This window comes from Carcharodon carcharias, chromosome 19 (assembly GCF_017639515.1).
Source record: "Carcharodon carcharias isolate sCarCar2 chromosome 19, sCarCar2.pri, whole genome shotgun sequence".
NCBI lineage: Eukaryota > Metazoa > Chordata > Chondrichthyes > Lamniformes > Lamnidae > Carcharodon > Carcharodon carcharias.
Window position 1 is genome coordinate 34,420,594 of NC_054485.1, and position 26,908 is coordinate 34,447,501.

At 41.2% G+C, this 26,908-nt stretch overlaps 1 protein-coding gene across 2 annotated transcripts in view; it reads right to left on the minus strand.

Annotated features, from left to right (window-relative positions):
- Nucleotides 1-4,810: 4,810 nt before the first annotated feature.
- The window catches only part of LOC121291420 (bone morphogenetic protein 7-like), an 80,088-nt gene continuing 57,990 nt past the window's right edge, over nt 4,811-26,908 (minus strand). Inside the window, exons 4-7 of one of the 2 annotated variants that reach the window (XM_041212575.1) lie at nt 23,519-23,716; nt 22,310-22,386; nt 12,367-12,477; nt 4,811-9,700 (exon numbers count right to left, since the gene is read on the minus strand). In XM_041212575.1, the coding sequence (XP_041068509.1) occupies nt 9,551-9,700; nt 12,367-12,477; nt 22,310-22,386; nt 23,519-23,716 (536 nt within the window). In that variant the 3' untranslated portion in view covers nt 4,811-9,550. Of the gene's footprint in view, nt 9,701-12,366; nt 12,478-22,309; nt 22,390-23,518; nt 23,717-26,908 lie in introns of both variants that reach the window. The other variant, XM_041212574.1, reaches the window with a different exon arrangement.

Genomic DNA, 26,908 nt, shown 5'->3' on the forward strand with positions numbered 1-26,908 from the left:
GCTGAAGGCATTTGATATGATGTCACACAAGGCTTTAATGTCAAAACTGATGTATGTAGAATTGGAGACAAATTGACCAATAAGTGGGAAGCAGAGAATTGGGATAAAAGAGACATTTGTGGATTGACAGGCAGTGACAAGGTTACCCTCAGGGTTGGGTGCTGAGGTCCTCGTTCTCAATATATAAATGATTAGATTTTGGTAAAAGAGTGAAGCATATTCAAATTTGTATCCCATTGTAAGCTAAGAGGCATAGTGAAATTCCAAAATATATTTATATATGGATTCAATTGAGAGTGGTAGAACAATGACAGATGGAGATTTAAGTAAAAAGTATCAAGCAGTAAACTTTGGATGTAAAGATGTAGATGGGAATGTGTCTGAAGTGGGAACTATGGACAGGAGGGGTAGAAGAACGAAGGGATTTAGGCATGCTGTTACATACTCAAACCTGCTGTAGATCCCTTCTTGGGTTCACTAGCATCATTTACTCCATACAGCAGTCTGATAATCTAACCTTTGTGGGAGTTGACTCACGCTGGCCCACATCTATCTCCTTGATGTAATAGCTTGAATGTGCAACAATGATATCCCTCATGATATGAGGTGAATACTTGTGCATTGTATAAATTCTGTCCACAATCTACAAGGCTCAAGTCAGGAGTGTAATGGAATACTCTTCACTTGCCTGGATTGAGTACAGCTCCAACAACATTCAAGAAGCTTGACACCATCCAGGAAAAAAGCAGCCCGTTTGATTGGCACCCCTTCCACAAACATTCACTTCCTTCACCACTGATGTACAGTGGCAGCAGTGTGTACCATCTACAAGATGCACTGCAGGAATGCACCAAGGCTCCTTAGACAATACCTTCCAAAGCCACAACCACTATCATATAGAAGGACCAGGGGAACACCACCACCTGGTAGTCCCCCTCTAAGTCACACACCATCCTAACTTGGAAATATATTGCCATTCCTTCTCTGTCACTGGGTCAAAATCCTGGAACTCCCTTCCTAACAGCACTGTGGGTGTACCTACGCCACATGGACTGCAGCGGTTGAAGAAGGCAGCTCACCACCAGCTTCTCAAGGGCAACTAGGGATGGGTAATGAATGCTGGCCTAGCCAGTGAAGCCCACATCCCATGAATGATTTTTTTAAAAAAATCCCACATGTAATGCTTCAATCACTCTGAAAGCAGATTGAGCATACATTTCGTGAGCTCAGGCTTGGTCTAATTGGGATCCTGGATTTTTTAAATAGAAGCACAGTACGCAAAAGCCAATAAGTTATGCTTAACTTATAGAAAACAATAGTTTGGTCCTAGCTGGAGCAGCATGTTCAATTCTGTCTACCACACTTTAGGGAGCACATGAAGCTTTTGGAGAGAGTACATAAGAGATTTATTAGAATTGCTCTGGGGATGAGGAATTACAATTATTTGAATAGAATGGAGAAGTTGAGGAGGTTCCCCTTAGAGAAGGCTAGGAGGAGATTTGATAGAAGTGTTAAAATCATGAAGGATTTAGATAGAGTAGGTAAAGAGAAACTGTTTCCAATGACTGATGGATCGACAACCAGAGGGCACAAATTTAGTGATTGGCAAAAAAAACCAGAGGCAATAGGAGGAAAAGCTTTTTTTACATGAGTGGTTAGGATTTGGAATGCAATACCTGATAGGGCAGTTGATCAGATTCAATAATAGCCTTCAAAAGATAATTGGAAAAGCACTTGAAGGAGAAAAAATACAGGATATGGGGAAAGAGCAAGAGTGTGGGACTAATTGGATTGCACTTTGAAAGAGCCAATGTAGACTTGATGAGTCAAAAAACCTAAAGTGTTGTATTATTCTATGATTCTATAGAATCAATAAGCTGCTATGTTTCACAAGAAGGCAAACAAACAGAGTGTCAGGTAGGAATGGCTCACTGAATTCAAACAGTACTTGCAGTGCCACACTTGACTCATGTCAGTGAGTTACCTTACTTGACTTAAACAAGATGTCTTCTAATATCTCCTGCAACATTCCTAATTTCAGTCTTAGGAAAGCTCTTGGAGGTTTCTCTTCGTAAACCCAAGCACCTGCACAACTGTCGGTTTTAATTTCTATCTTGTAAGAAGAGCTTGGGGTTTCAATATCCTGGCAAATACATGCCTTGTTTAACTCCTCAATAAGGAACAGTTTGATATTTTACATCCAGTTTTAGGTCTAGGCATGAATAATGCTTAAGTAGCTCACCAAACCATTTCACATTAACTAGTTCAGATTGAATTTGAGTTGATTTCACTAACTCTTGATAAGGATACCGAGAAGCCACAAGTGAAAGTAACCCTTGTGGAATTATCAAGGAAGAAGTCAGACAAGATACAGTCTGATCTGGAAATATGGCCTCAACCTGTGTAGCCAGTGCTTCAGACAAAACACTAAAGATATCAGCTTCGTCAAGTTGGACTAAATTACAAAAGGAGCAAGAATGCATTCCATTGCACTGTGAAATGGAATTGCAGCATGTGTTGAACAACTTTCTACTGTCTTCGCCTGGAAGAAGCAAACTTGTGATGCTCCATTTTTGTAAATAAAATTAAATTGTCCTTTGTAAAAAAAAAACAAGCCATTCACTAACAACCATTTATTGTCTACAAAACCACAATTTAAACATTGAGTCAACGATCAATTAGGAGATATCAATTGATGTGGCCTGCTAGTGTTACATAGCAGTTTGAATTGCAATAATAATGGACAGTTATTTAACAAAATGAGGAGCAGAGATTATAAAGACAAGCCAGTAGTTTCATCATAGTTCATTGTTAACGGCACCAACAGCTATTAAAGCTCACACCAGTAGGTTAAACAATTGTAAATTGGTGAAATTACCAACTCCTTAGATAGTCAGCAAATTCACAGCCTTAGATAATCAGTCTATTGGATAGATAAATGTTCAGGTGCTGATGGTTGGCAATGTTGCAGAGTTTATATGACTATTTCCATATGAGTTGCATAGTGAGATGATGTTCCTTTCCTGGGATGATGGTATTAACTTCTGGAGCATTAAGTCAATGAGCCCCATCAGCACTCAGGTTATCTGTTCCACTTAGATTCTTGGTTCTATCTAAACCCACTTTACTTATGATTGATGATATCTGAGCTAGCATAATGTTTATTTTCCCTGATCCCAGATATTTGTATATTAAGTGATATACTTAGCTTTGCCTGAAACTGGCTGGTGTAACCACTAATGAACTTATTCCTCTGTGTGTCGAAGGTAAAGCTTGGTAAAGATTACTACAAAGAAAATCTCCTAACTACAAGGAGAAACAAAGGAAATCTTGGACAGCCAAAGAAAGAATGTTTCTTCCTTTATCACTGCTACAGAGAGTACTGCTACCAAAGTACCTCCCTTAAATACTAGGGAAAACTCCTTCTGTACAACCGGCTAATCAAAGTGACATGTTAGAAGGTTTCCACAATTTCAAATCTCATATCCTCAACAATCAGTAAGTTTTCTGAGAAGTATCAACTTAGTTAAACTTGAACATCTTGAGACTGATCAATGCTGTGAAATTATTGCTGAAGCAAATGGGATTCTCGGTTGTGATCACAGGATAATTCATTACAAAATAAAGCATAACATTTTGTCCTTGTACCAGACTTTGGATGGGCTCTGGTTGGAGAACTGTGTCCACTGTTGACCATCTCATGGTGGGGGATATTGAGAAGGGTACAAACAAGGACCAGAATATTGATTCCCAATTTAAAACACCTTAGTTACCCAAGGATCAAAGAGCTGGATAGGTATAATTCAGAGGTGCATAGATTTGGGCAATTTGATCAAGGTTTACAGAATGAAGAAGGAGCTAGATTGTGTCTATGTTGAGTAATTATTTAAGCTGAATTGGTTAAGAAGGACTTTGAGGTATGCTTATGTAAGGGACAAGTAGTTTGGATGTTAGGCAGTTCCTCTTTTCCCACAGAGTACCTGTGCAACAGTTTGCCAACTTTTGCAGTATGCACTGATTCACTATATCCCTTCAAAAGTGAACTGGGCCTGTTTCTGGCTGAGATGGAGGTTACCTTGTAACTCATACTGTAATATAATGTAAATCAAGGTAGATGTAATCTCCTGGACTAGTTTCAATCCCCTCAAGGAGTTGGAAATGAATTTTCTAATTTTTTTCCCCCTAAATGGCCTGGGTTTTTATCTGGGGTTCTTGTGTTTCCCAGGAGATTACATGGCTCCAGGTTGGCAGTGCATAAGGCATTTAACTTTATGAGACAAACTAGATAGACCAGTTGATCCTTTCCCAGCATTTTCATATATTTGTATGACTGTGTGATTCCACTTTACCACTTTATAACCCACCTTGCCTATCCATCTAGAAATCTCACCCAAATATGAGGGGTCATGACACATTTGTATTTCATTAAGAGCCATTCCCAGGGTTTGAGCTCCTAAGTATTTTCATAACACAAATGAGGAATGTCTCATTTAGCCTTCATGGTGTAACTAACTTAGAAGTTTTATGTCTTAATTGGCTTCAAGCCAATGGCTTAATTAGCTTGGAGGTCTTTGTTGATTAATTGAGAATCTAACTTTCCAGCCACTTCCCAACATTCAATTCAAAGGCTGAACTTTATATTGAATAGGCAACTTTCAAATTGAAACACCATTTTGGCCACATTTCAGACAGTTTACAGAGCACTTCCCATGGATCATGAAGGCAACCTTCTGGCAGGGCAATGAACAGGGTACTATTTTTAAACATGTCTCTTTTCACAGCCAAAAAAGACAAAGAACTTCCAACACAATAGGTGTGAGATGATTTTTAATTGCTGAAACAAGTTGAATTTCAATTTACAGTCTGCGAAGAAACAACATCAAAGCGAACTTAATAGCATCTTAACTAAACATTGTCCCCAGCCTTTTCCTCCACTTTGTCTGAATATACTATGGCCCAATCTTCCACGAAGCGGCAATCACCATAGTATTACCGCTCTGCTTCCACTATTCTGTGCCGCAGCATTGCTTTGCAATTCTGGCTGGGTCTTTTGAGGCCAGCTTCTTCAGAAATGAGGAGTGTACAGTCCCATAAAAAGCTTCATAGCACCGTAGTATCGGGGGGGCGGTGTGGGGTGCGAGACAAGGCACACTACCTTTTTACAGCACCAGCTGCTGTAAGGTAAGTTTAAATATTCAGTGTCAGTGAATTGGATGAATGGGTGAATGGGCAGGGTGGTAGGCTGGGTAGGTGGGTAAGGTAAGTGGTAGGGTAGTATGGTGATAGGGTGATATGTGGGTAGGGTGGTAGGGAAGCAGGTGGGACGGTGCCCCTGTGCTCACTAACCTATATTGGCTCCTGGTCCAGAAATGCCTCAAATTAACATTCCCATTATTATGCATTCAAATCCCTTCATGACATCATTCCTCCCAATCTCTGTAAGCTCCTCAGACCTACAAGCATTCCCAATTTCCTTCACGCCACCACTGGCAGCTGTGCCTTCAGGTGTCTATGTCCTAAGCTCTAGAATTTGCCTCTTAAACCTTTCCACCTCTCTTTCCTCCTGTGAAATGCTCCTTGAAGCTGACCTCTTTAATGATGCCTTTGGTTACCCTTCTTAATATCTCACTATGTGGCTTAGTGTCAAATTTTGCCTGATAACACTATTAAAAGTGCTTTAGAAATGCAAGTTGTTGTTATTATTGATTTAATTTGGGTAATTTCAGAACCCTACTCTAGGCAAAATATATTGGCCTTGGTGAAAGTGTAAATTAGATCTAGCACAGATTGAGTTCCCATGATATTTTGCACTAGCTGCCCCAGCCACAAATCTGTCCAGGCCCACAACTCAAATGCATGATCAATCTTTATTTAAAGAGGCAAAGGCATTACTAGATATGTTTTTAAAGCTTTTAAACTTTTCTTAAAGAAACTGAATACTGTACACCAAAGTATCTGATAAATAATTCTGCACAGATTTTTAAAAAATCATTTTCGATTATTTAAAATCAGGTTGCTTTAGGGTGATGGGCTAGATTAAAAATACTTATTTTTTGTGCTAAACACATTTTCAGCTGCAATAATAAAATTGCTCCAGGTTACCAGTCTTAAATATAAAGGAATTTTTAAAAAATCCAACTTTTAAAAAAAATCTAAAATGCTGCCTGATTACAAATGATCTATGGACAGTTTTACATTTGGTGATTTGCAAACGAGTTAGAGTGAACATTGGGCAGAATAAGCTTTTGAAAACTAGCACAATTTCAGGTACAATTTGTACTCAGATTGTGTGTTCATTTCTGTTAACTTTATAGTGATACAGTTCAAACTGTTAATGTTTCAATGTTCACTTGCTAATCTTGATCTCTCTAGCAAGCAGGAATATCACTCTTTGAATGGTTGCAGCAAATTTAACCACAGGACTGTCAACACTAGTCAAATCCTAGCAGAAAGGCTTTCAGTCATGTACCTGAAGTGTCGATTTGAGGCAAAAGGTTTGAATCTAGTTAAAAGTGGCAATCTGCATCCATCACAACTCTTTACGCGGAGTTAGCCAATCAATTATCAGAAAATATCTTGAAAACATGCTTGGATGAGCATTAGCCATTGTATAAAGGTAAAGTCTTGTTAAGGAAGGCAAGTATTTAAAGTTAAAGCCAACTGTTAGGTCATACTAAGGTTCCCATTTTAAATATGAAAAGAGCTGGTTCTCCTGTAAGCTGTTTCAATTCTTAAAACTGGTATTAACAATGGGAAGACAGTGAACATATGTAGAGCCATGCAGTTTTATTGCAGGCTCTTATTGACTACATTGGTGGGATTGACGTGCCTCCACAATGCATTTTTACTTTTTCTCATTGGAGCGTGAGAGAATCACCAGGAACTTCCTGCAGAATCCATCATGTGCGTTCATAAAAGAAGATGGGATGAGGGAAGTCTGCATTCTCACATGTCAAACTCTACTATCCCTGCTTGAATATGAGGAAGAATTCAGTTTCTTCATAAACCACTGTATTGGTTACATTATAATTTATCTTCCAGGACAATTGAAACTACATCCAAGAGCATCAATAGTGCCTTGGCTTTTGTGGTGTTAAATCTAATTTCCATACACCCTGGCAGACTTGCAGGCCCTGCCAAACGCACACTTTAACAGGTGCACCATACTGGTTTCAGATAACATTTTGATTTCGGCTTTGTGTTCCCCTTGGCAACATGGCTAAGATTGGAAAGTCATGATATGGAGAATTGCAGGTTTCACTCCATCTGTCACATAATCACAAAAAAAAATATTGGGTGATTTTCTTTCCTGATTTTAACAATTTTTCCATGCTAAAGATACTGTATCTGTATCAGATATGCTTTGGCCACAGTAAATTGAACTTGATGAATCAATAAAGCTCATTAAAAAAAGAACAAATTTGATTTTTAATGTATGAAAGTAAAACGAGAAATACAATGGTCACAGGAAATGAGGTAGCAGTAATATCAATTATTGAGAACTTTACTTTTCCATTATTTCAGTGGCTGGAGTTATCATACTGGACAAACCTATGAAATTTGTCTCACGAGATGCAAATTACCCCAACTTAATTATTATACTATTACTCCTTTCGTGTTCATTTACTTGTTGCCTTCTGATTTCATGGAAGATCAGAAGTCTGGGACTTGGAATATACCATGTATTCCTTCATAAAAGCTCAGTAGTGACATGCATGCGAGACAAGATACTGGAATGTTGCTTGATAATTTTCATTGTTGTAAGGTCTTGGATACCATTCAGTAGGTCTTAGCGAAGCCTTTGTAGTCTTAAGTAGGTTAACTGTTTGTATTTGTTAACTACAAGAACTATGTATATACACAGTAAAGGGTTCAAGCTCGGAGCTGTCTCCTTGCTTGTTTATGCAAACGGCTCTGTCCATCAGTAGTCTGACCCCTAGGTATGCATTATGTGTTCTCTTTCATCACTGTGTGGGTGGTACTGTACTTAGTCCCATGTTAACCCTGTATGTGCCAGACCCTATACAACAGTCATAAGATGAACTATTTCATTAACATGAAAAGGTTCAGCCTATAACAATGGAATTCTATTCATGGGAAAAGTCAGTGTGTTATGAGTGTTAGCAATGCTTAATATTCAAACTTGGGTTTACGACACAAGTCCAGCTCTTTACCTTTGGTGTTAATGGGCCACTTATTTTAATGGCTGGTGACCCTGCACTGTATCCAATCTATTGGATACATGGTTGCCACCCTTTAAATTTGTCAACTTGCTCAATAATAAATCAAAATCATCATAATTCAGGATCAAACGGCTACCAAAACTGGGAACAGTCGAAATTAGCTGAATATCCATCTGTCTCTGATGCTAATGGAACAATGTGAGGAAAGAACCAAACTAAAGCTCTCCACAGAGTCCATGATATAACAATGAAATAACAGAAATTTCTCACCAGTGTAGAGTTCTTTTAGAATGTTTTTGATTGCAAAATAAACAATGGAAGTCCGATATGCTAAAAGTAACTTCTTCTACTCCCTGCTGGCCTTTTTTTAAACCAAAACTAAAAATGATCCACTTGTATTTTGGCGCTTTTTATTCCCGATTTAACCAGTTTTGGTCTTAGACAGTTGAGGAGAAGTTGAGGGAATGTTGGTGGTAAATTGCTCCAAATTGTTGAGCTGTTTCACGATGTGCATGGTGATGCTGTGGTGTGGATTTTCTAAATACCATTTTAGGAAAAGCTACACTGTATTTATTTTTCTTGCTGCAAGTTATCAAAAAGCTAACTTGATTCCATAAAATCTCATCCACTTGGGGACTAGAGTTCAAGATCGTAAAGTTCTTACAATTCCATGAATATTGAATGGGCAATATCTAAATAAAACACAATAAGAAGCAATGAGTCTTTCAGTAATAAGTGACATGGCTCGCAGTAAAGAAGCATGTCAATGATAATTTAGGGTCTATCCGATTTCTGACATAAGCAAAAATTGAAACGCAAAAGTGAGGATTAAATTTATTAAAAAGTTACTTTAAGTTATGTTTTTTCAATCAGTAGTGCTGTGTCAATCAAAGTAATATACAGAAATGTCTGTTGTAGTAAGAGAATGTACATAATGGGGAGAATAGGGTGTGCAGTATTCTCCACCAGTGGATTATAGAGTCTCAGTCACCAGCAGGATAAATCAATGTCTCCTTTCTCCACATTGTCTATTTTGTTTATACATGGGCAAAACAAAAAATCAATGTAATCTGGTATTATCACAAATATTAATTAAAAGTTTCTTGTCTTGTGTCGAAGTGCAAGTGCTTTGGTATGCTTGGGTACAGTATTTTGAACAATGAAAAATATATCTAAAGGCTTCAAAGATGACTTTCTATTGTGAAGAACTAAATCAAATTGTGATATATTAGATATTATGTCATTAGGTAACATATGGGAACCTGCAGTGCCTTGTTCACCGGGTCTTTTTTCCCGATGTTATTCTTCCACCTTCCTAATGTCTTGAATATTTGACCAAGCACAATTGCACCACATATGGATACTTTCTATTGACAGCCACATGACTTTGCCACCATGTTCCGGTACTTTTTTAATATCACATTGTATTTCTCGTCAAAGTAGAGTACTGAAGTGGCACTGAGTTTGGTTGGTGCACAGCATGGTTTTGGAACAGCTTCTGGCTTCAACAGATGAGCCTGTTAAGGGAATAAAATATTTTAAATCATTTTTTTCAGCTTTTTTCTTCCAATGCACAACTACCCAATTTTCTTCTCTCCTCCTGTTAGTAGGATGTCCATCAATGCTACTTTTTGGCCAGTACTTCAGAAAGCTTGCTTAAGCAGTGCCTCAGAAAATTTTTCATTAATCCTATCATCCTGCCTGAAAGTGTCAAAACTCAATGCCTAGAAAAAATTCATATACAAAAATACCTGAACCATATTGACATAAAGCCACCCTTATCAAGGTCAACATTAGAGGAATTCGGGGCAAGGATTGGTTCCACAGAGTCTCTTACCCTTTTTATGGTTGTTTCAGAAATCAAACTGGATGCTCCTTGTTTCTGCCAGGTTTACCCAGTGCTCATTTCAGATTAGGAGGCATGACTGGCAAGGTGATGTCAGCTACCAAAAGACCTCCCAGGTCCACCTCCTTTGCCTTCAACAGGAAAGCATGGAAGAATGATGCAGGGCCATGCTGCTTGCCAGGATGGAAGATCAGGTGGGGCCCATACGACCAATTTTTGAATTGTATTTTATTGTAAAGTGATTGTTAGGTCAATTACCTTAAAATAATAGCCCTGATTTTGTGAAGTATTGACAATAAAGCAGTCAGCATTTGCTATTGTACTATCTGCACTCCTGGGGTTAAATTATGTGGAACAATTACACGAACCTGGCAATGACTTTGGGAGTCTGTGGCAATGCCTTATCAATTACATTGTTAAGGTTTGTTAATGTCAATTACATTGTCAAGGGAAACAGGACATGGGTATTTGAACACATATAAATAGGGGATAGCTGGGGCACTGGGTAGAAGTGTTGACACTGAACAAAGTCAATAAACTCTCAGCAAGGAAGTTGTCCTAGTTTTGACTTCAAAAACTGGCGTGGATCCTGTTAACAGTCTGCACATGCACAGGATAACATAGAAATCTAGAAGTTGCTATCAGGTAATTCTAAGGTTCTCTAAATTTCCAAATCCCAATAATCTTTGGTAAATTTATGAGTTAACATGAACTTTCAATCTTACACTGTTGGTCTCACTGTAAAAACGCTTGAAAAAGTTCCACTTATTGAATGAGATGTAACTGGGTTTTTAATGGCATTCTAAGTTGATAATTACTGCTAAATACCCTCACTGGCAATGTTCCCACTAAGCTGTGCGGCTGCACAGCAACCCAGAAGCTTCTGCACAGACCAAACATAAATTGACCCCTTTAAGTTACCAGACGCGTAGCCACTCAAAAAAATTTAAAGGTCCCACACACTTCAATGAATAGGCCGTGCATAACAACAACAAAAAAAGAGGGACATTGCTTATAGGTCCTAAAAAGCTAAATTTTATATTTGTGAAATGTCAAATTTCTCCCTTTTGATAGAAAAACTTCACAATTTAAGTTTTTTTTAAAAGTTTATCTTTATTTTAGCTTCTATCTTAATCCAATCACAATCACTTATTTAGCTATCTGAAATTTTAAACTAGAAGTGAAGGGATTCCATTGTTTTTACTTCCTGTTTTGCTTCAATGTGATTGGCTACACCTTGTTGCTGTCATTATTGCTGCTGCAAGGCTGGAGGTCCCCTTGACCTGTTACCAGATTTAAACTGCCTCTGGGAAAGGAAAAGCCAGGCCACAGAGATTGCTAGATCTTTGTCAACATCTTTCTTTGAGGCCAGTAGTGAGCACTCCACTGTCTGCAAAATTCAGGCCATTCTGAATGTTTGGCCCCCTACCCTCCTCCCCCATGGAGCAGTAAGAAGTTCATCTCCATCCTGGGATTTGGGACAGTATCAGCTCTAGGGCAGACCAGCAGGCAGAAGTGTTGCCCTCCTGCGCTCCTAATAGCATTGACCTGACAGGAATTTACAAGCTTCCCATTTGTCAGCTTGGTTCAGTTGGTAGTGTATTCAAACCACGTTCCAGGATTTGAACATGTCATCTAGGCTAACTCCTCAGTGAGATACTGAGAGGTGCTGTTCTTTGGATTAAATGTCTCTGATCTTTGTTGGATCATTCCATGTGCAAAATTGCTGCAGTCTTTATATACATAAGGATGTACACAATGCTATTCAAAGTAATCCACTCTATAAGAAGAGCTTTCAGAAATTTCTGAAGAGACATAGTAAGAGCCATTTAAAAATGAATTTTGCCTTTAATATTCTAGTCATAAGCAACAGCTTTCTTCTAATTTAAAACCCTTTTGACCGGCAACTGTTGTAATATACCTTTAAGCTATAACAGCATGCCATAACTAGAGGGGAAGTGTGACATGTGATCCAGTCTCAGTTTCATCTTTGGCCTATGAGCAGAACAGAGTACAGCTCTGCTGCTGATGTTTTCAAGCTTTCTATCTTTATATGGCTGTCCTCAGGTGCCGAGTTTAAATAAATGAACCCATGTGTTTGCACAATCTCCTAAGAGTGATTGGTGCTTTTAACCATTGTAAAACACAACAGCACTGAGCTGGATCCACAAGCAGGATGTATTTCAAAATTATGCCAACAAGTGCATATTTATTTCATATTTGATGCATGTTTCACCCGAGTGACTACTGCAAACTGTTATACAAGACAAAATGCATGGAAGAGCAGTGCAGTATGCAGGAACAGCCTGATCCTAGTCAGGGAGACCATACACTTACCAATGTCTGAACAATCGCATGGTTGGTTGCATTCATGTGGGAGTCAAGTGGAAATGAACATTCTCCATCACAGTAAAATGCTGCATAGCCTTCTGGTGCAATTATCCAGTCCTACAATGGTAAACAGAAAAAGTTAATCCACACAGACCACCACAATATCCCAATTCCTCAAATGTGGCCAGATTGTCTTCAATAAATAACATTTCTACAAAATCTTTATTCACCCCACAGTGTCTATCCAATTAAAAGGAATTCACACTCATCAGTGGAATATAATCCAAGAGACGGGGGTCTTACCCGCCAGCTGGAGAACCAGTGATAGCCTGGCATCACCTCCTTTGGGGAAAGCCAGCTGTATTACGTGCCAGCCAGGTTCTTAAATGGCCAGCAGATCAAGGCCCCCACAGAGGAAATCCCACACCCCACGTAGGGCTGCCAGCCAATTGGAGGACGGCAGTTCCTCATTGCTGTCAGTGTCACCGTGGAACAGTGGAAGCCGCTGGCAATGCACTCACCAGAGGCCCAGGATCAGTGAGGGACCCCAGGCCATAGGTGAGTGAGGGATGGGGGTTGCGGGACAGGGGTTGCAGGAAAAAGGGGGAGGGGGGTCGGAGGCAAGGCCCTGGGAGTGGCTTTCTGGGCGCACCCCTTCCTGACGCCAGGTCCCTCAATCAGGCATTGAGTACCTGACAACAAGAGATGCCCCCCTAAGAGCCCGCAAGCAAGCATGGGACTGCCCTGCTCACTGCTGGTTGAATACCATTGGTGACAGGATGAAGCCCTTACCTGGGCATTAATTTCCCACTTAAGTGCCTCAATTGGCGTTGGGGTGAGTAGGTCGTTCACAAGCCTTCCCATCCCAGACTTAATCTGGGCAGCAGCAGGATCACCATTGGGCACCCTCTGGCTGATTTAAGCTGCCTCCAAAATAGCCTCTGGGGAGGACATTAAATTCCATCCATTAGCATCTTAGAATTGAAAGCATCATTTTTGTACAACAGTTTAAATCCTTACAGCATAAATATAATTGATGGTGGAAAGGGAGTTAACCCTGATATCCATCCCAGCTCTTTATACAAGTTTGACCACCTGCTTTAGACTATAGGCAGGTCCAAGAAAATGACTGTTTGCCTTGGACCGACCAGTTTTGAATGTTTTCACCAAACACACTGTGAAGTTGAAACAAGCGCTAGTCACACATCTGCAGTACCATTGCTATACCATTGTAATATTAACCCTAAACTACAAAAAGTACAACTCATAGAATGTTAGCATGCAGGTACAGGAAGTAATTAGAAAGGCAAATAGAATGTTGCCTTTTATTACAAGGGGGATAGAGTATAAAAGTAGGGAAGTCTCGCTCCAACTGTACAGCGCATTGGTGATACTGCATATGGAATACTGTGTACAGTTTTGATCTCCTTACATATACTTGCATTGGAAACAGTTCAGAGAAAGTTCACTAGGCTGACTCCTGGAATGAAGAGGTTGTCTTGTGAGGAAAAGTTGAGCTATTTGGGCCGATATTGGAATTTAGAAGAATGTGAGGTGATTCTGAGGGACAGAATTAATCTACACTTGGAGAGGCAGGGATTAATCAAGGACAATCAGCATGGTTTTGTGAAGGGAGGTCATGTCTGACCAATTTGATTGAATTTTTCAAAGAGGTGACTAGGTGTGTAGATAAGGGCAATGCATTTCATGTTGTCTACTTGGACTTAAGCAAGGCTTTTGATAAGGTCCCGCATGGGAGACTGATAACGAAGGTAAAAGCCCATGGGATCAAAGGCAATTTGGCAAATTGGTTCCAGAATTGGCTGAGTGGCATGAAGCAGAGGGTGATGGTTGAGAAGTGCTTTTGTGACTGGGTGCCTGCATCCAGTGGGGTTCCACAAGGATCGGTGTTGGGTCTCTTGCTGTTTGTGGTATATATAAACGATTTAGACTTGAATGTAGAAGGGTTGATCAGTAAGTTCACAGATGACATGAAAATTGGTGGGGTGGTAAATAGTGAGGATGATAGCCTTCGATTACAGGAAGATATAGACGGGCTGGTCAGATGGGCTGATCAGTGGCAAATGGAATTTAATCCGGATAAGTGTGAGGTGATGCGCTTGGGCAGGACAGACAAGGCACGGGAATACACGATGAACATTAGGACCCTGGGAAGTACCAAGGATCAGAGGAACATTGGTGTACATGTCCACCAGTCCCTTAAGGTAGCGGGACAGGTAGATAAGGTGGTTAAGAAGGCACATGGGATACTTGTCTTTATTAGCTGAGGTATGGAATATAAAAATAGGGAGGTTATGCTGGAACTGTATAAAACGCTGGTTAGGCCACAGCTAGAGTATTGCGTGCAGTTCTGGAATCCACATTATAGGAAGGATGTGATTGCACTAGAGAGAGTGCAGAGATTTACCAGGATGTTGCCTGGACTGGAGAGTTTTAGTTATGAGGAGAGATTAGGTAGACTGGGGTTATTTTCCTTGGAGAATAGGAGATTGAGGGGGGCATGAGTGAGGTATATAAAATTAAGAGGGGCATAGATAGGGTAGACAGGGAAGAACTTTTCCCCCTGGTGGAGGGATCAATAACCAGGGGGCATAGATTTAAGGTAAGGGGCAGGAGGTTTAGAGGGGATGTGAGGAAGAATTTTTTCACCCAGAGAGTGGTGGGAATCTGGAACTCACTGCCTGAAAGGGTGGTAGAGGCGGAAACCCTCAAACATTCAAGAACTTTTTGGATGTGCGCTTGTGATGCCATGGCATACAAGACTATGGGCCTAGTGCTGGAAAATGGATTAGAATAGTTAGGTACTTGTTTGACTGGCGCAGAACCGATGGGCCTTTTTCTGTGCTGTAGACCTCTATGATTCTATCTTATTGAAACATAAGATTCTGAAGAGGCTTGACAGGGTAGATGCTGAGAGATTGATTCCTCTTGTGGGGGAACCTAGGGCTAGGCAGCACAGTTTAAAAATAATGTGTCTCCCAATTAATATGGAGCTGCAGAGGACTTTCTTCACTCAAAAGGCCATTTGGAATTCTCTTCCCCAGAAAGCAGTGGAGGGTAGAATTATTGAATTTATTCAAGGCCGGATTAGACAGATTTTTGATTTACAAGGGGGCCAAAAGTTTTAGGGCACGGGCAGAAAAGTGGAAGGCCACAATCAGATCAGCCATAATCTTATGGTGAAGCAGGCTTGATGGGCTGGATGGCTTACTCACAGAATTTTTACAGTGCAGGAGGCCATTCGATCCATTGTGTCTGCCCTGGCTCTCTGAATAAGCATTTCATCTTGTGTCATTCTCTTACCTTCTCCGCATTACCCTGCTACATTGTTCCTTTTCAAATAACGGTCTAATTCCTTCTGAATGCATCAAGTGAACTTGCCTCCACCACACTCTCAGGCAGCGTATTCCAGACCTTAACCAAACGCTGCACGGAAAAGTTTTTTTTCACTTCATTTTTGCTTCTTTTGCAAATTACCTTAAATCTGTGCCCTCTTGTTCTTGATCCTTTCACAAGTGGGAACAATTTCTTCCTATCTACTCTGTCCAGACTCCTCATGATATTGTATACCTCTATCAAATCCCCCCTCAGTCATTTTTTCTCCAAGTGTAACAGTCCCAACTTCTCTTCATAACTAAAGTTCCTCATCACAGGACCCATTCCCTTGCATCTTTTCTGCACTCTCTCCAGTGCCTTCACATCTTTCATAAAGTAAGGCACCTAGAACTGGATGCAGTACTCGGCAGAGGCCGAACTAGTGCCTTGTACAAGTTCAACATAATCTCCTTGCTTTTGTATTCTACGCCCCTATTAATAAAGCCTAGCATACTGTAGGCTTTTTTAACCATGCTCTCAACCTGTCCTGTCACCTCCAATGATTTATGCACATATACATCCAGCTACGTCTGTTCCTTCACCTCTTTTAGAGTTGTACCCTTTATTTTATATTGTCTCTCCATGTTCTTCCTACCAAAACAAATCACTTCACATTTCTCTAAATTGAACTACATCTGCCACATGTCTGCCCATTCCACCAACTTGTCTATGTCCTTTTGAAGTTCTGCGGTATCCTGCTCACCATTCACAATGTTTCCAAGTTTCATATCATCCACAAATTTTACAAACCTTCTACCAGCCTGAAAAACATCCATTAAACACTTCTCTCTGTTTTCTGTCATTCAGCCAATTTTGCATCCATGGGGAGAATTTTTTCCCTGTTAGGCGGGCTGGGCAAGAGCGGGCGCGTAGCCAATCGCTGCCTGCGACTGGCTGCGCGCCACCATTTTACGTGAGCGGGCCAATTATGACCTGCCCAGCGCGACGTGCATCCAGAAGCGCTGAGTGCTCCCTGTGCAGGCAGGGGGAGGAGGGAGAGCCGGGGCCTGTGCTCTTGCGCGCATGTGCATGAAAGAGTGCAGAAATCCCCCTGAGGCACGAAGCTGCCTCAGGGAGGTTATTTTCTTCATGAAAACTTCAACAAAAATAGAAAGAATTATTCAGACATGTCCCCTCATGTGACAGTGTCACATGAGCTGGAACATGTCAATGAATTTTAATAAAAAGTTTTATTTAATTAATAAACACTTCATGAAACCTCATCCCGCCCGTGAATGAAATTTCATGAAAAATGCAAAGGCTGCCTGGGGTCTTCGCCTGCTCCCCCTGCCAACCTTAAGGTTGGATGGGCAGCCATGAGAATCAGTTAAATTAGTTAATTAATGGCCTTAATAGGCCTTTGACAGTTCGGTGGGTGCGCAGCCGACTCCGCTGCACGCCCGCCGAACTGAGGATCAGAGTGACACATGGTGATGTCGGGACACACGGCTGATGTCACCACGCGTCATTTTACACATCGGCGAGCAGGGCCGGCCCCCGCATGCTGACCACAAGATTCAGGCCCATGTTGCTACTTTCCCTGTTATTCCACGAGCTCTAACTTTTCTCACAAGTCTGTTGTACAGTGCTGTATCAAATGCCTTTGGCAGTCCACGTACATGACATCAACAGCATCGCTCTCATCAACCCTCACTGCTACCTCTTCAAAAAACACTAGCAAGTGAGTTAAACACTATTTTCCCTTAACAAATCCATGCTGGCTTTCCTTAATTAACCAGCATTCATGCATGTGGCTATTAATTTAGTCCTGAATTATTGTTTCCAGCAGTTTCCCCACCAACAAATTTAGATGCTGGGCTTATCTTTACACCCTTTCTTGAACAAGGTGTAACGTTTGCAGTTCTCCAGTCCTCTGACACCACCCCTGAGTCTAAGGAAGACTGAAAAATTATTGCTAGTGCCTCTGCAATTTCCACTCTCCCTTTCCTTAGTATCCTTGGATGCATCTCATCCAGTCCTGGTGCCTTATCAACTTTAAGTAAAGATAACTTATACAATACCTTCTCCTTATCAATTTTAAATCATTCTAGTGTCTGAATAACTTCCTTTCACCATGACCAAGGTAGAATCATTTTCCTTGGTAAAGACACAAGCAAAATATTCATTTAATACCTCAGCTATGCCCTCTGCCTCCATGTGTAAATCCCCTTTTTGTCCCTAAATGGCCCTACTCCTCCTTTTACCACCCCTTCACTATTTTTGTGCCGAAAGAAGACTTTGAGATTCCCTTTTATGTTGGCTTCCAGTCTCTTTTCATACTCCCTCTTTACTTATTTGCATTTTCACCTCCCCTCTATACCTTCTATATTCACCCTGGTTCTCAATTGTATTGCCTACCTGACATCATAAGTGCACTTTTTCTTCCTTATCTTAATTTCTGTCTTTTTTGTCATCCGTGGAGCTCTGGATTTGTTTGCACAACCTTTCCCCATTGTGGGAATACACCTTGGCCGTGTCTTTGAAGGTAGCCCACTGTTCAGCTATTGTTTTTTCTACCAAACTTTGACTCCAATTTATTTGGCCCAGATCCATTCTTACCCCATTGAAGTTGGCTTCCCCCACCCCCCCGTTAATTATTTTTACTCTCGATGGCTCTGTGTCCTTTTCCAGAGTCAGAAAAACCTTATGACACAATGATTGCTGTCCCCTAAATGTCCTGCTGACACTTGATTCACTTGGCTCACCTCATCCCCAAGAACCAGGCCCAGCAGTGCCTCCTTTCTCATGGACTAGAAACATACTGCTGTATAAGATTTTCCTGAACACAGTCCAGGGGCAGGATTTTTAGGTTGCTGGGCCGGCGCATGCCCGGCCCAATCGGACACGAAATTGAGCAAGATGACGTTGGGCTAGCGTCCCACATTTGTGTGTTATTTCGTTTGGCAGGCGCACGCAGAAGTGGAAAACGCGCCCACCGACAATTAAGAGGCCAATTAAAGTAATTAAAGTTGCAATTGTCTTTAATTTTACATTGCCCATCCAACCTCATGGTTGGCGGACGGGAGAATTGGCCAGGCGGGCTTTGCATTTTTCTTCAAGCCTCATCACAGGTGGGAAGAGGTTTCTGTTATTAAATGAAAGCAAAATAAAAATCTATGGACAGCATTTTTATAACGTATATGCTCAGGTGACTGATTGTGATGCTTGCACATTTTTTTCCCTGATTTTACAATCTTTATTTCATGCTTTTCAGGTATTCGACTCCTTGAGGCACCTTTCTGCCTTCAGGGAGCTTTCTGTCGGCGTTCGCCCGCGTCTGGGCAGATGTCAGCACCTGCCCTCTTCCTGCCCCTACCCCTGGCATCACTGAGCATCTCAGTGCACGTTTCGCGCTGGCTGGCTGTTAATTGGCTAGCCAGCATGAAATTGTGGTCGGGGTCCGATCGCGGTTGGCGGTCTGTTTCCCGGTCACTCCTGGTCCAGCTGATCACTCTGTCCGCCGACCTAAAAACTCAGGCCCCTCTCTGCCCTTTACACTACTATTATCCCAGTCTATATTTAAGCAATTAAAGCCCCCCCTCCCCACCGTTATACCTACTCTATAATTTTTGCATCTCTCTGTAATTTCCTTGCAAATTTGTTCCTCTACATCCTATAGACTATACCAAGGAATGTAATCACACCTTTTTTGTTTCTTAGCTCTATCCAGGTAAATTCTGTCCTAGGCCCCTCTGGGACATCCTCTTTCTCCAGCACTGCAATACTCTCAATCAATACTGCACCCCACCACCCCCCCTCCCCACTCTCCACTGCCCCTTTTTCTTCCTTTCCTATCTTTCTTGTACACCTTGGATCCAGGAATATTTAACACCCAGTCCTCCCCTTCTTTGAGCCTGTTATAGCCACAACATATTTCCACATGCCAAGCTGTGCCTTTAACTCACCAATCTTATTAACCATACTCTGTGCATTCACATACATGCACTGTGATCCTGATTTAGACTTTATTATTTTCTTCCTTAACCCATCTATTAATACTGGAAAAAGAAGTTATGTTCCAGCATATTATGCACCATTGTATTCCTCATTGATATTATCTTCTAGTTCTCGCATCCCTACCAAGTTTGCTTAACCCCTCCCTTTTGCTCTAGCAAAACGCCCCACAAGGAACTCAGTCACAAATCTATTTAGATGCAACCCATGCAGCCTGTACAGGTCCTATCTCCCGGAGAGCTGGTCCCAATATCCCAAGAATCTAAAGCCCTCCTTCCTGCACTATCTTTCCAGCCATATATTCATCAGCTTTATCCTTTTTTATCCATACTCACATGTGCTGGTACTGGGAGTAATCCAGATACATTTCAAATCGCCTATCAGTATTGCTCTTCCGGTCTTCCTTGTGCCCAGCCCCCCCCAAACCCTGTACAGCTGAGCCACCCGTGATGCCATGGACTTGGCACTGGCTGCACTACCAGGTGAACCATCGTTTTCATCATTATACAGAACTGAATATTGGTTAGAGAGTGGAATGCACTCAGGGGACTCCTGCACTACCTGCCTGTTTCTTTTTGACTGCCTGGTGGTCACCCATTTCCTCTCTCCTTGCATACTCTTAAACTGTGAGATGACTACATCTATAAATGTGCTATCCACATAGCTCTCAAGCTCATGGATATGCCACAGTGACACCAGCTGCTGCTCAAATCCTGAAACCCGGAGCTCAAGCTGCTGCAACTAACGACACTTCCTGCACAAATGGTTATCCAGGACACGGGAAGTGTCCTGGAGTTTCCACATAGCACAGAATGTGTACTCGCGAGGTTGGAGCAGCCCTGCCATTTCTGATAACCTTGTTACTGCCAATAAACCTTACTAATATTTAATGAACCATTAAGATTAAAAGTCAAGTTTTTAACCACTAAATAAGGTATGTGCACCCCTCATCTCCTTTTCTCCAATGCCTTTGCCATTCATATTTTCATTCTGTTGTTTACTTTCCTCTTTATTTTGAATTTTATGTTTTTTAAAACTTTGCTTAATCATCACTTCCGGTCTTATTTCTTTAAAAGACATATTAAGGAGGTACAGCTGTACTTAAGAGACACTTTCATGTAGACACTCTGATAATCCCAGTAGCAAATTTGTGTAGACTTTGGCTGTGCACAGTAAAGGGATGGAATTGAGCAATAATACTAGTGCACAGCATGCCAAAGGTTAATTTTATTCTGAAGGTACTCTGAATTAAGAAATTTTCCATGCCTTTGCACATTTATCCATTTTGGTTTTATTATATATTGTCATTCTTTACAGAATTATTTTTTCAGATGTTACTTGAAACAAAATAAATCGGCATTTTGAAAGCTGAAAATGTTTTCACTGTCACCAGGAGTTTTATGTCTGCTCTGGTGTAAGAGGCTGGTATACATTACCCATAAGATTTATAATTATGGACAAATAATGTGGTGTAATTTTGTATTATGATTCCTTTGATTTCACTTTGAAAGGTTTAATGAACTAATGAAGCATATTTTTGTGCTGTCTTCTGATCATGATGCCAAGTATTAATCTAATATAATCCATAAAAACGTGGATTTAGGCCAGAAGAGAGGTGGGAGGGTTGGTTATACTAAATGTTTCCTGTATAGAGGTCTTAGTTATTCCAACAAGGTGTTCACATTTTGTGCTGAATCAAAAAGGGTTAGTGTCGCTGGTGAAGATATGGGGATTGAATAAGCACAGATTAGATCCTGAAATACAGCTTGGGTGACAGAATGAACTGGCTGGCTTTTCCTCACTCCTTACATCTTATCAGGATGTTTTCAGATGTTTTACCATGTTTGTAAAGAGAAAAGGCACAAGATATCATTGTATTCTTGATGATATCTTGTCCAGAAACATTAGAACTTGAATTAAGAAATGAAAAGTGCATCATAGCACTAATTACTGCCAACACCCAAGATGTTGAGCTTTCAGTGGACATTTCAAAAGGAGCCATTTAGTTAGATTGCTCAGAAACTCCCCAAGAGGGAAATAATGGCCCCTTAAATAATGAACAATTTTCTGTGACCAAAATTGGATGTGTTTTCCCAAATTTGTTAATGTTAGCAGGTCTGGCAGTTTGAGAGAAAACTAGTGATATTTGGTAGATACAAGATGGTTTAAATTCATGTCAATGACAGCAATGTCCTGACACATTGTGGATTTTGGGATAATCTGGTGATTCCAGCTGTTAGATAGTTGATGACTTCTTTATCTAATCCCTGTATTGAATCGTAGCAAAATTCAACAGCAGAGCTCCCTGATATACGTGATGGACAGGTGCTAGCCACTAAAAGAAATGGATGAACTTTAATGCTTATTTCTAAACAGGAAATATACCTGATGATATTAAAGGAAGTAGTGGCTTTTTAGTTAAAAATCATTGGCGATATCAAAAATTTATGATCTGCAATAGTTAATAAAAAGCAAATCAGTAAAGCAACTAAAAATAGCACCTTTTAGAAATGAAAGGTCTACAATAATCAATTCTCTAAGTGTGCAGAGTAAGAACACCTAAACACACATTCTGAACATTTAACAAGAATCACCTTACCTGCCAGCCAAGATCTCGAAAGCTGACGTACAGATCATGTCTCTTGCACACTCGCCTGTGATCTCCAGAATTACGGGCTGCTTAACGTGTATAAGTTTAAAAAAAAGATAAATTTTATTGTGGTAACCAACTTACTTGCCTTTGAGTTTAAATTAACAATGTGGAAACAAGTGCCAGATCTAGGTGAAACCTCACAGGAGATTCTTTGCTTGGGTGGAGATGGAGTACACACTATGGGCAGAATTTAATCCAGGTAATGGGGGTTCTTGGATCAAGGACCCCAGAGGTAGAAATCCCACCTCCAAGTGCTGCCAGCCAATCAGAGATCGGCAGCTCTCCATTGCCGTCAGTGCCACCCGGAGCGGTGGCAGCTGTACCCACCAGGGGCCTGGGATCCATCAGGGACCCCCAGACCGAACATGTGAAGGTGGTTTGGGGTTGTGGGTTGGAGTCATGGGAGGGAGGAGGCAAGGGCAGGGCATGGATTTCTGGCCTCACCCTTTTCCGATTGCTGGATCCCTTGGTCAGGCACTGAATGCCTTTGAACAGGACCCTGCAAAGAAACCTGGTTTGCTTTTCCAGCTTCCTATGTGGTGACTGCCCAGCCCACCTCTGGATGAATACCAGTGGCAGCAGGATGAGGCTCTTATAAGGACCTTAGTTGGCATCTGGGTGGGAAGACCATCCACGAGGTGAGAGGGCAGCAGGATCCCCACCAATCACCCTCTCACACAATTAAATGACAACCCACCCACCCCCCCCGCCCCACCCACCACCTCCACACACCTCTGGGGGACATGAAATTTTGTCCTATGTCTCCCATAAGATTTCTCACAATACATGACTTTATTTAAAGTTAGCATTTTAAGGTTTTTAATTTCTCTTTATAATGTACCCCTTCTCCGGGTTTGTTGCTCCTTGTTCTCTTTCCCAGCATGCTACAAAATCTTTAACTACTCTACATTACTTATCCACTTATCAGTAATTAAGATCAAAATATAGTCCTTTGAGGACTGTGACAATATCTAAATCAAAAATAAACTATTTTACAATTGTAAAATTTATTCTAACTCAACTTTGTTAGAAGTTATTAGATAAGTATGTCTTTCATAACATAAGAGAGAATTAAGATAATAAATTTGATTTGTGGTTTAGCTCAAATTTAGTCTGGACATAATTTTTACAATACACGCATGTTCATTGTGTTACCTGATGTGCTAGGCAGTCTGTCACAGGATTCCTGTAGTTGGTTGTGTTTCTTACGACCTCTGCGCGGTTTTGTAGCCCGTGTGGTACGAACAGGTGCCTGACTCGCTTTGAAAAAGGTCACCATAAATGGCTGCTTTGAACGGGCCCCTTGTCGTCCTACCAGCCCAATAGAGTCAGGGTCTAGACTGCGTCCTGGAGCTTAACAAAAAGCAATAAACAACCAGTAAATTGACCAGTTTTACATAACTGCTACATTAAATAACATTTGGATAGATTTTTATATAAAAAGTAGCATTTCTTTATTATCTTAATGTTTTTCTTTCTCTCTTTATCAATGTAAACTACACTCCATTCGTGACTCATAGAATGAGTAGGCAGATTTCTGCTAGTTGGCTGTCTATGCAACTCTGAAACCACAAGGGGGCGTGCTGCTGTGGCACTGTAAAATGGTTGGTTGAGTTTCCTTCCCTCACTGACCTGCATTTGTTCTCTATTACTATAATTGATGCTCATAGCATCAGCATATAATTAACTTCTGCAGAGTTAATATCATTTGCCAGAACTTTCTGCTAACATATGGCCATGAAAATATATAAAATTGGGATTCATAACAGCAAAATGGGGCCATCTACAAACCGTGCCTTGCAGAAGCAGGCTATATTATTGTGTTGTTGGGTTGGAGTAGTTTCAATAACTCTTGAAGACTGTTAGTTGCAAATACTCTAACTATTGCAACACATTTATGAGAACACTCCTTTACACTAGCTTCTTTCAATGCTGCTTTCCCCCTAGACTCTCTCAGACCACATAAGTGTATATCACTTCCTTCTATGACACCACAGACTATTACAGTTAATCCTTTATGGGACTTAGTCTAACATACTCCATTATACTATAAAGGCTGCAAGATCTTACATAATAAGCTCCTGGTCTCAGCTGCGCCTCCAGAAGGAGCATAGTCAATTCACTCAAATCTGGGAGGTAAGTTCAGAGGAACTATTTTGTAGGGCCATTGCAGTGCACCTCCTTGTGGATAGTTTCAGAATTGCACTGGCAGCCATCAAACAGCAGTCTGTCTTTTCTTTCTATGAACCAGATACGGGGTGTGGAGTGAGAAAGAGAAAGGAAAGAAGTAATACCTTTTTAAATATGCCATAGTAACGGTGAATTTGTAGCACTTGTATAAATTCACCATAATTTTTGGTGGGTTTTTTTCGTCTTCAAATGAATTAAATACAAAATCTCTGCCAGGATAATGGCAAACTTATGATAATTATGCAGCAGGGTACAGACATAACCTTTGCTCCTCCCTCTAGCACTGGCCAAAACAAATAGGTTAGTGGCTAGGGATGCGTGGTTAAACCACAAAGCAAAATCCTGTTTGGTTGTTTTGCTACTCGTATCTACCATAGTGATTTTAAAAATGAGGTGAAAGAAAGCTAAAACTTTTTTTAAAAAAGCACAGGGTTATGTGGTTGACACCTCTGCTGATTTTTATTTGGTGTGCTTTTAAAACATACTTAGAAGCCCAATTGGAGGCAATAACTGTTAAAAATAATGAGGATGAGGAGGCAGAACTGGCACTCACTGTTGTAGCTGTGTTTTCACCCTTCAGTGCAGTGTGAATAGACAGCTTTAGGAGTTAATTCTTCCAGATGCTCAGAGCTATATTGCTAATGAGTCAAGAGAGATAATCTGGTGTAATTACATGTGCTAATAAACCAGAAGTACGGCTGGTTAAGGACTATGCGCATCCTAAAATCACTTTACAAGCCATGAACTTTTAATTTTGCAAATAAATGAGGATTGAATCAATGACAGATTAAAACATTCACTTTAAGCTAACATTTCCATTATAGGAATGCTCTAGGATAAGACCCTACAACATAAAATTTAGAGGCGGGAGGGGGAGAGCTGCTAGGGAAATTTTTTGTAGCAAACACAATAATAACAATGCAATTGTAGAACAAAGTAGTGTGTGTTAGTAAAAAACAAAAAAACTGCGGATGCTGGAAATCCAAAACAAAAACAGAATTACCTGGAAAAACTCAGCAGGTCTGGCAGCATCGGCGGAGAAGAAAAGAGCTGACGTTTCGAGTCCTCATGACCCTTCGACAGAACTTGAGTTCGAGTCCAGGAAAGAGCTGAAATATAAGCTGGTTTGAGGTGTGTGTGTGGGGGGCGGAGAGATAGAGAGACAGAGAGGTGAAGGGGGTTGGTGTGGTTGTAGCGACAAACAAGCAGTGATAGAAGCAGATCATCAAAAGATGTCAACAACAATAGTACAATAGAACACATAGGTGTTAAAGTTAAAGTTGGTGATATTATCTAAACGAATGTGCTAATTAAGAATGGATGGTAGGGCACTCAAGGTATAGCTCTAGTGGGTTTTTTTTTATTTTATATAATGGAAATAGGTGGGAAAAGGAAAATCTTTATAATTTATTGGGAAAAAAAAGAAGGGGGAAACAGAAAGGGGGTGGGGATGGGGGAGGGGACTCACGACCTAAAGTTGTTGAATTCAATATTCAGTCCGGAAGGCTGTAAAGTCCCTAGTCGGAAGATGAGGTGTTGTTCCTCCAGTTTGCGTTGGGCTTCACTGGAACAATGCAGCAAGCCAAGGACAGACATGTGGGCAAGAGAGCAGGGTGGAGTGTTAAAATGGCAAGCGACAGGGAGGTTTGGGTCATTCTTGCGGACAGACCGCAGGTGTTCTGCAAAGCGGTCGCCCAGTTTACGTTTGGTCTCTCCAATGTAGAGGAGACCACATTGGGAGCAACGAATGCAGTAGACTAAGTTGGGGGAAATGCAAGTGAAATGCTGCTTCACTTGAAAGGAGTGTTTGGGTCCTTGGACGGTGAGGAGAGAGGAAGTGAAGGGGCAGGTGTTGCATCTTTTGCGTGGGCAAGGGGTTGTGCCATAGGAGGGGGTTGAGGAGTAGGGGGTGATGGAGGAGTGGACCAGGGTGTCCCGGAGGGAGCGATCCCTACGGAATGCCGATAAGGGGGGTGAAGGGAAGATGTGTTTGGTAGTGGCATCATGCTGGAGTTGGCGGAAATGGCGGAGGATGATCCTTTGAATGCGGAGGCTGGTGGGGTGATAAGTGAGGACAAGAGGGACCCTATCATGTTTCTGGGAGGGAGGAGAAGGAGTGAGGGCGGATGCGCGGGAGATGGGCCGGACACGGTTGAGGGCCCTGTCAACGACCGTGGGTGGAAAACCTCGGTTAAGGAAGAAGGAGGACATGTCAGAGGAACTGTTTTTGAATGTAGCATCATCGGAACAGATGCGACGGAGGCGAAGGAACTGAGAGAATGGGATGGAGTCCTTACAGGAAGTGGGGTGTGAGGAGCTGTAGTCGAGATAGCTGTGGGTGTCGGTGGGTTTGTA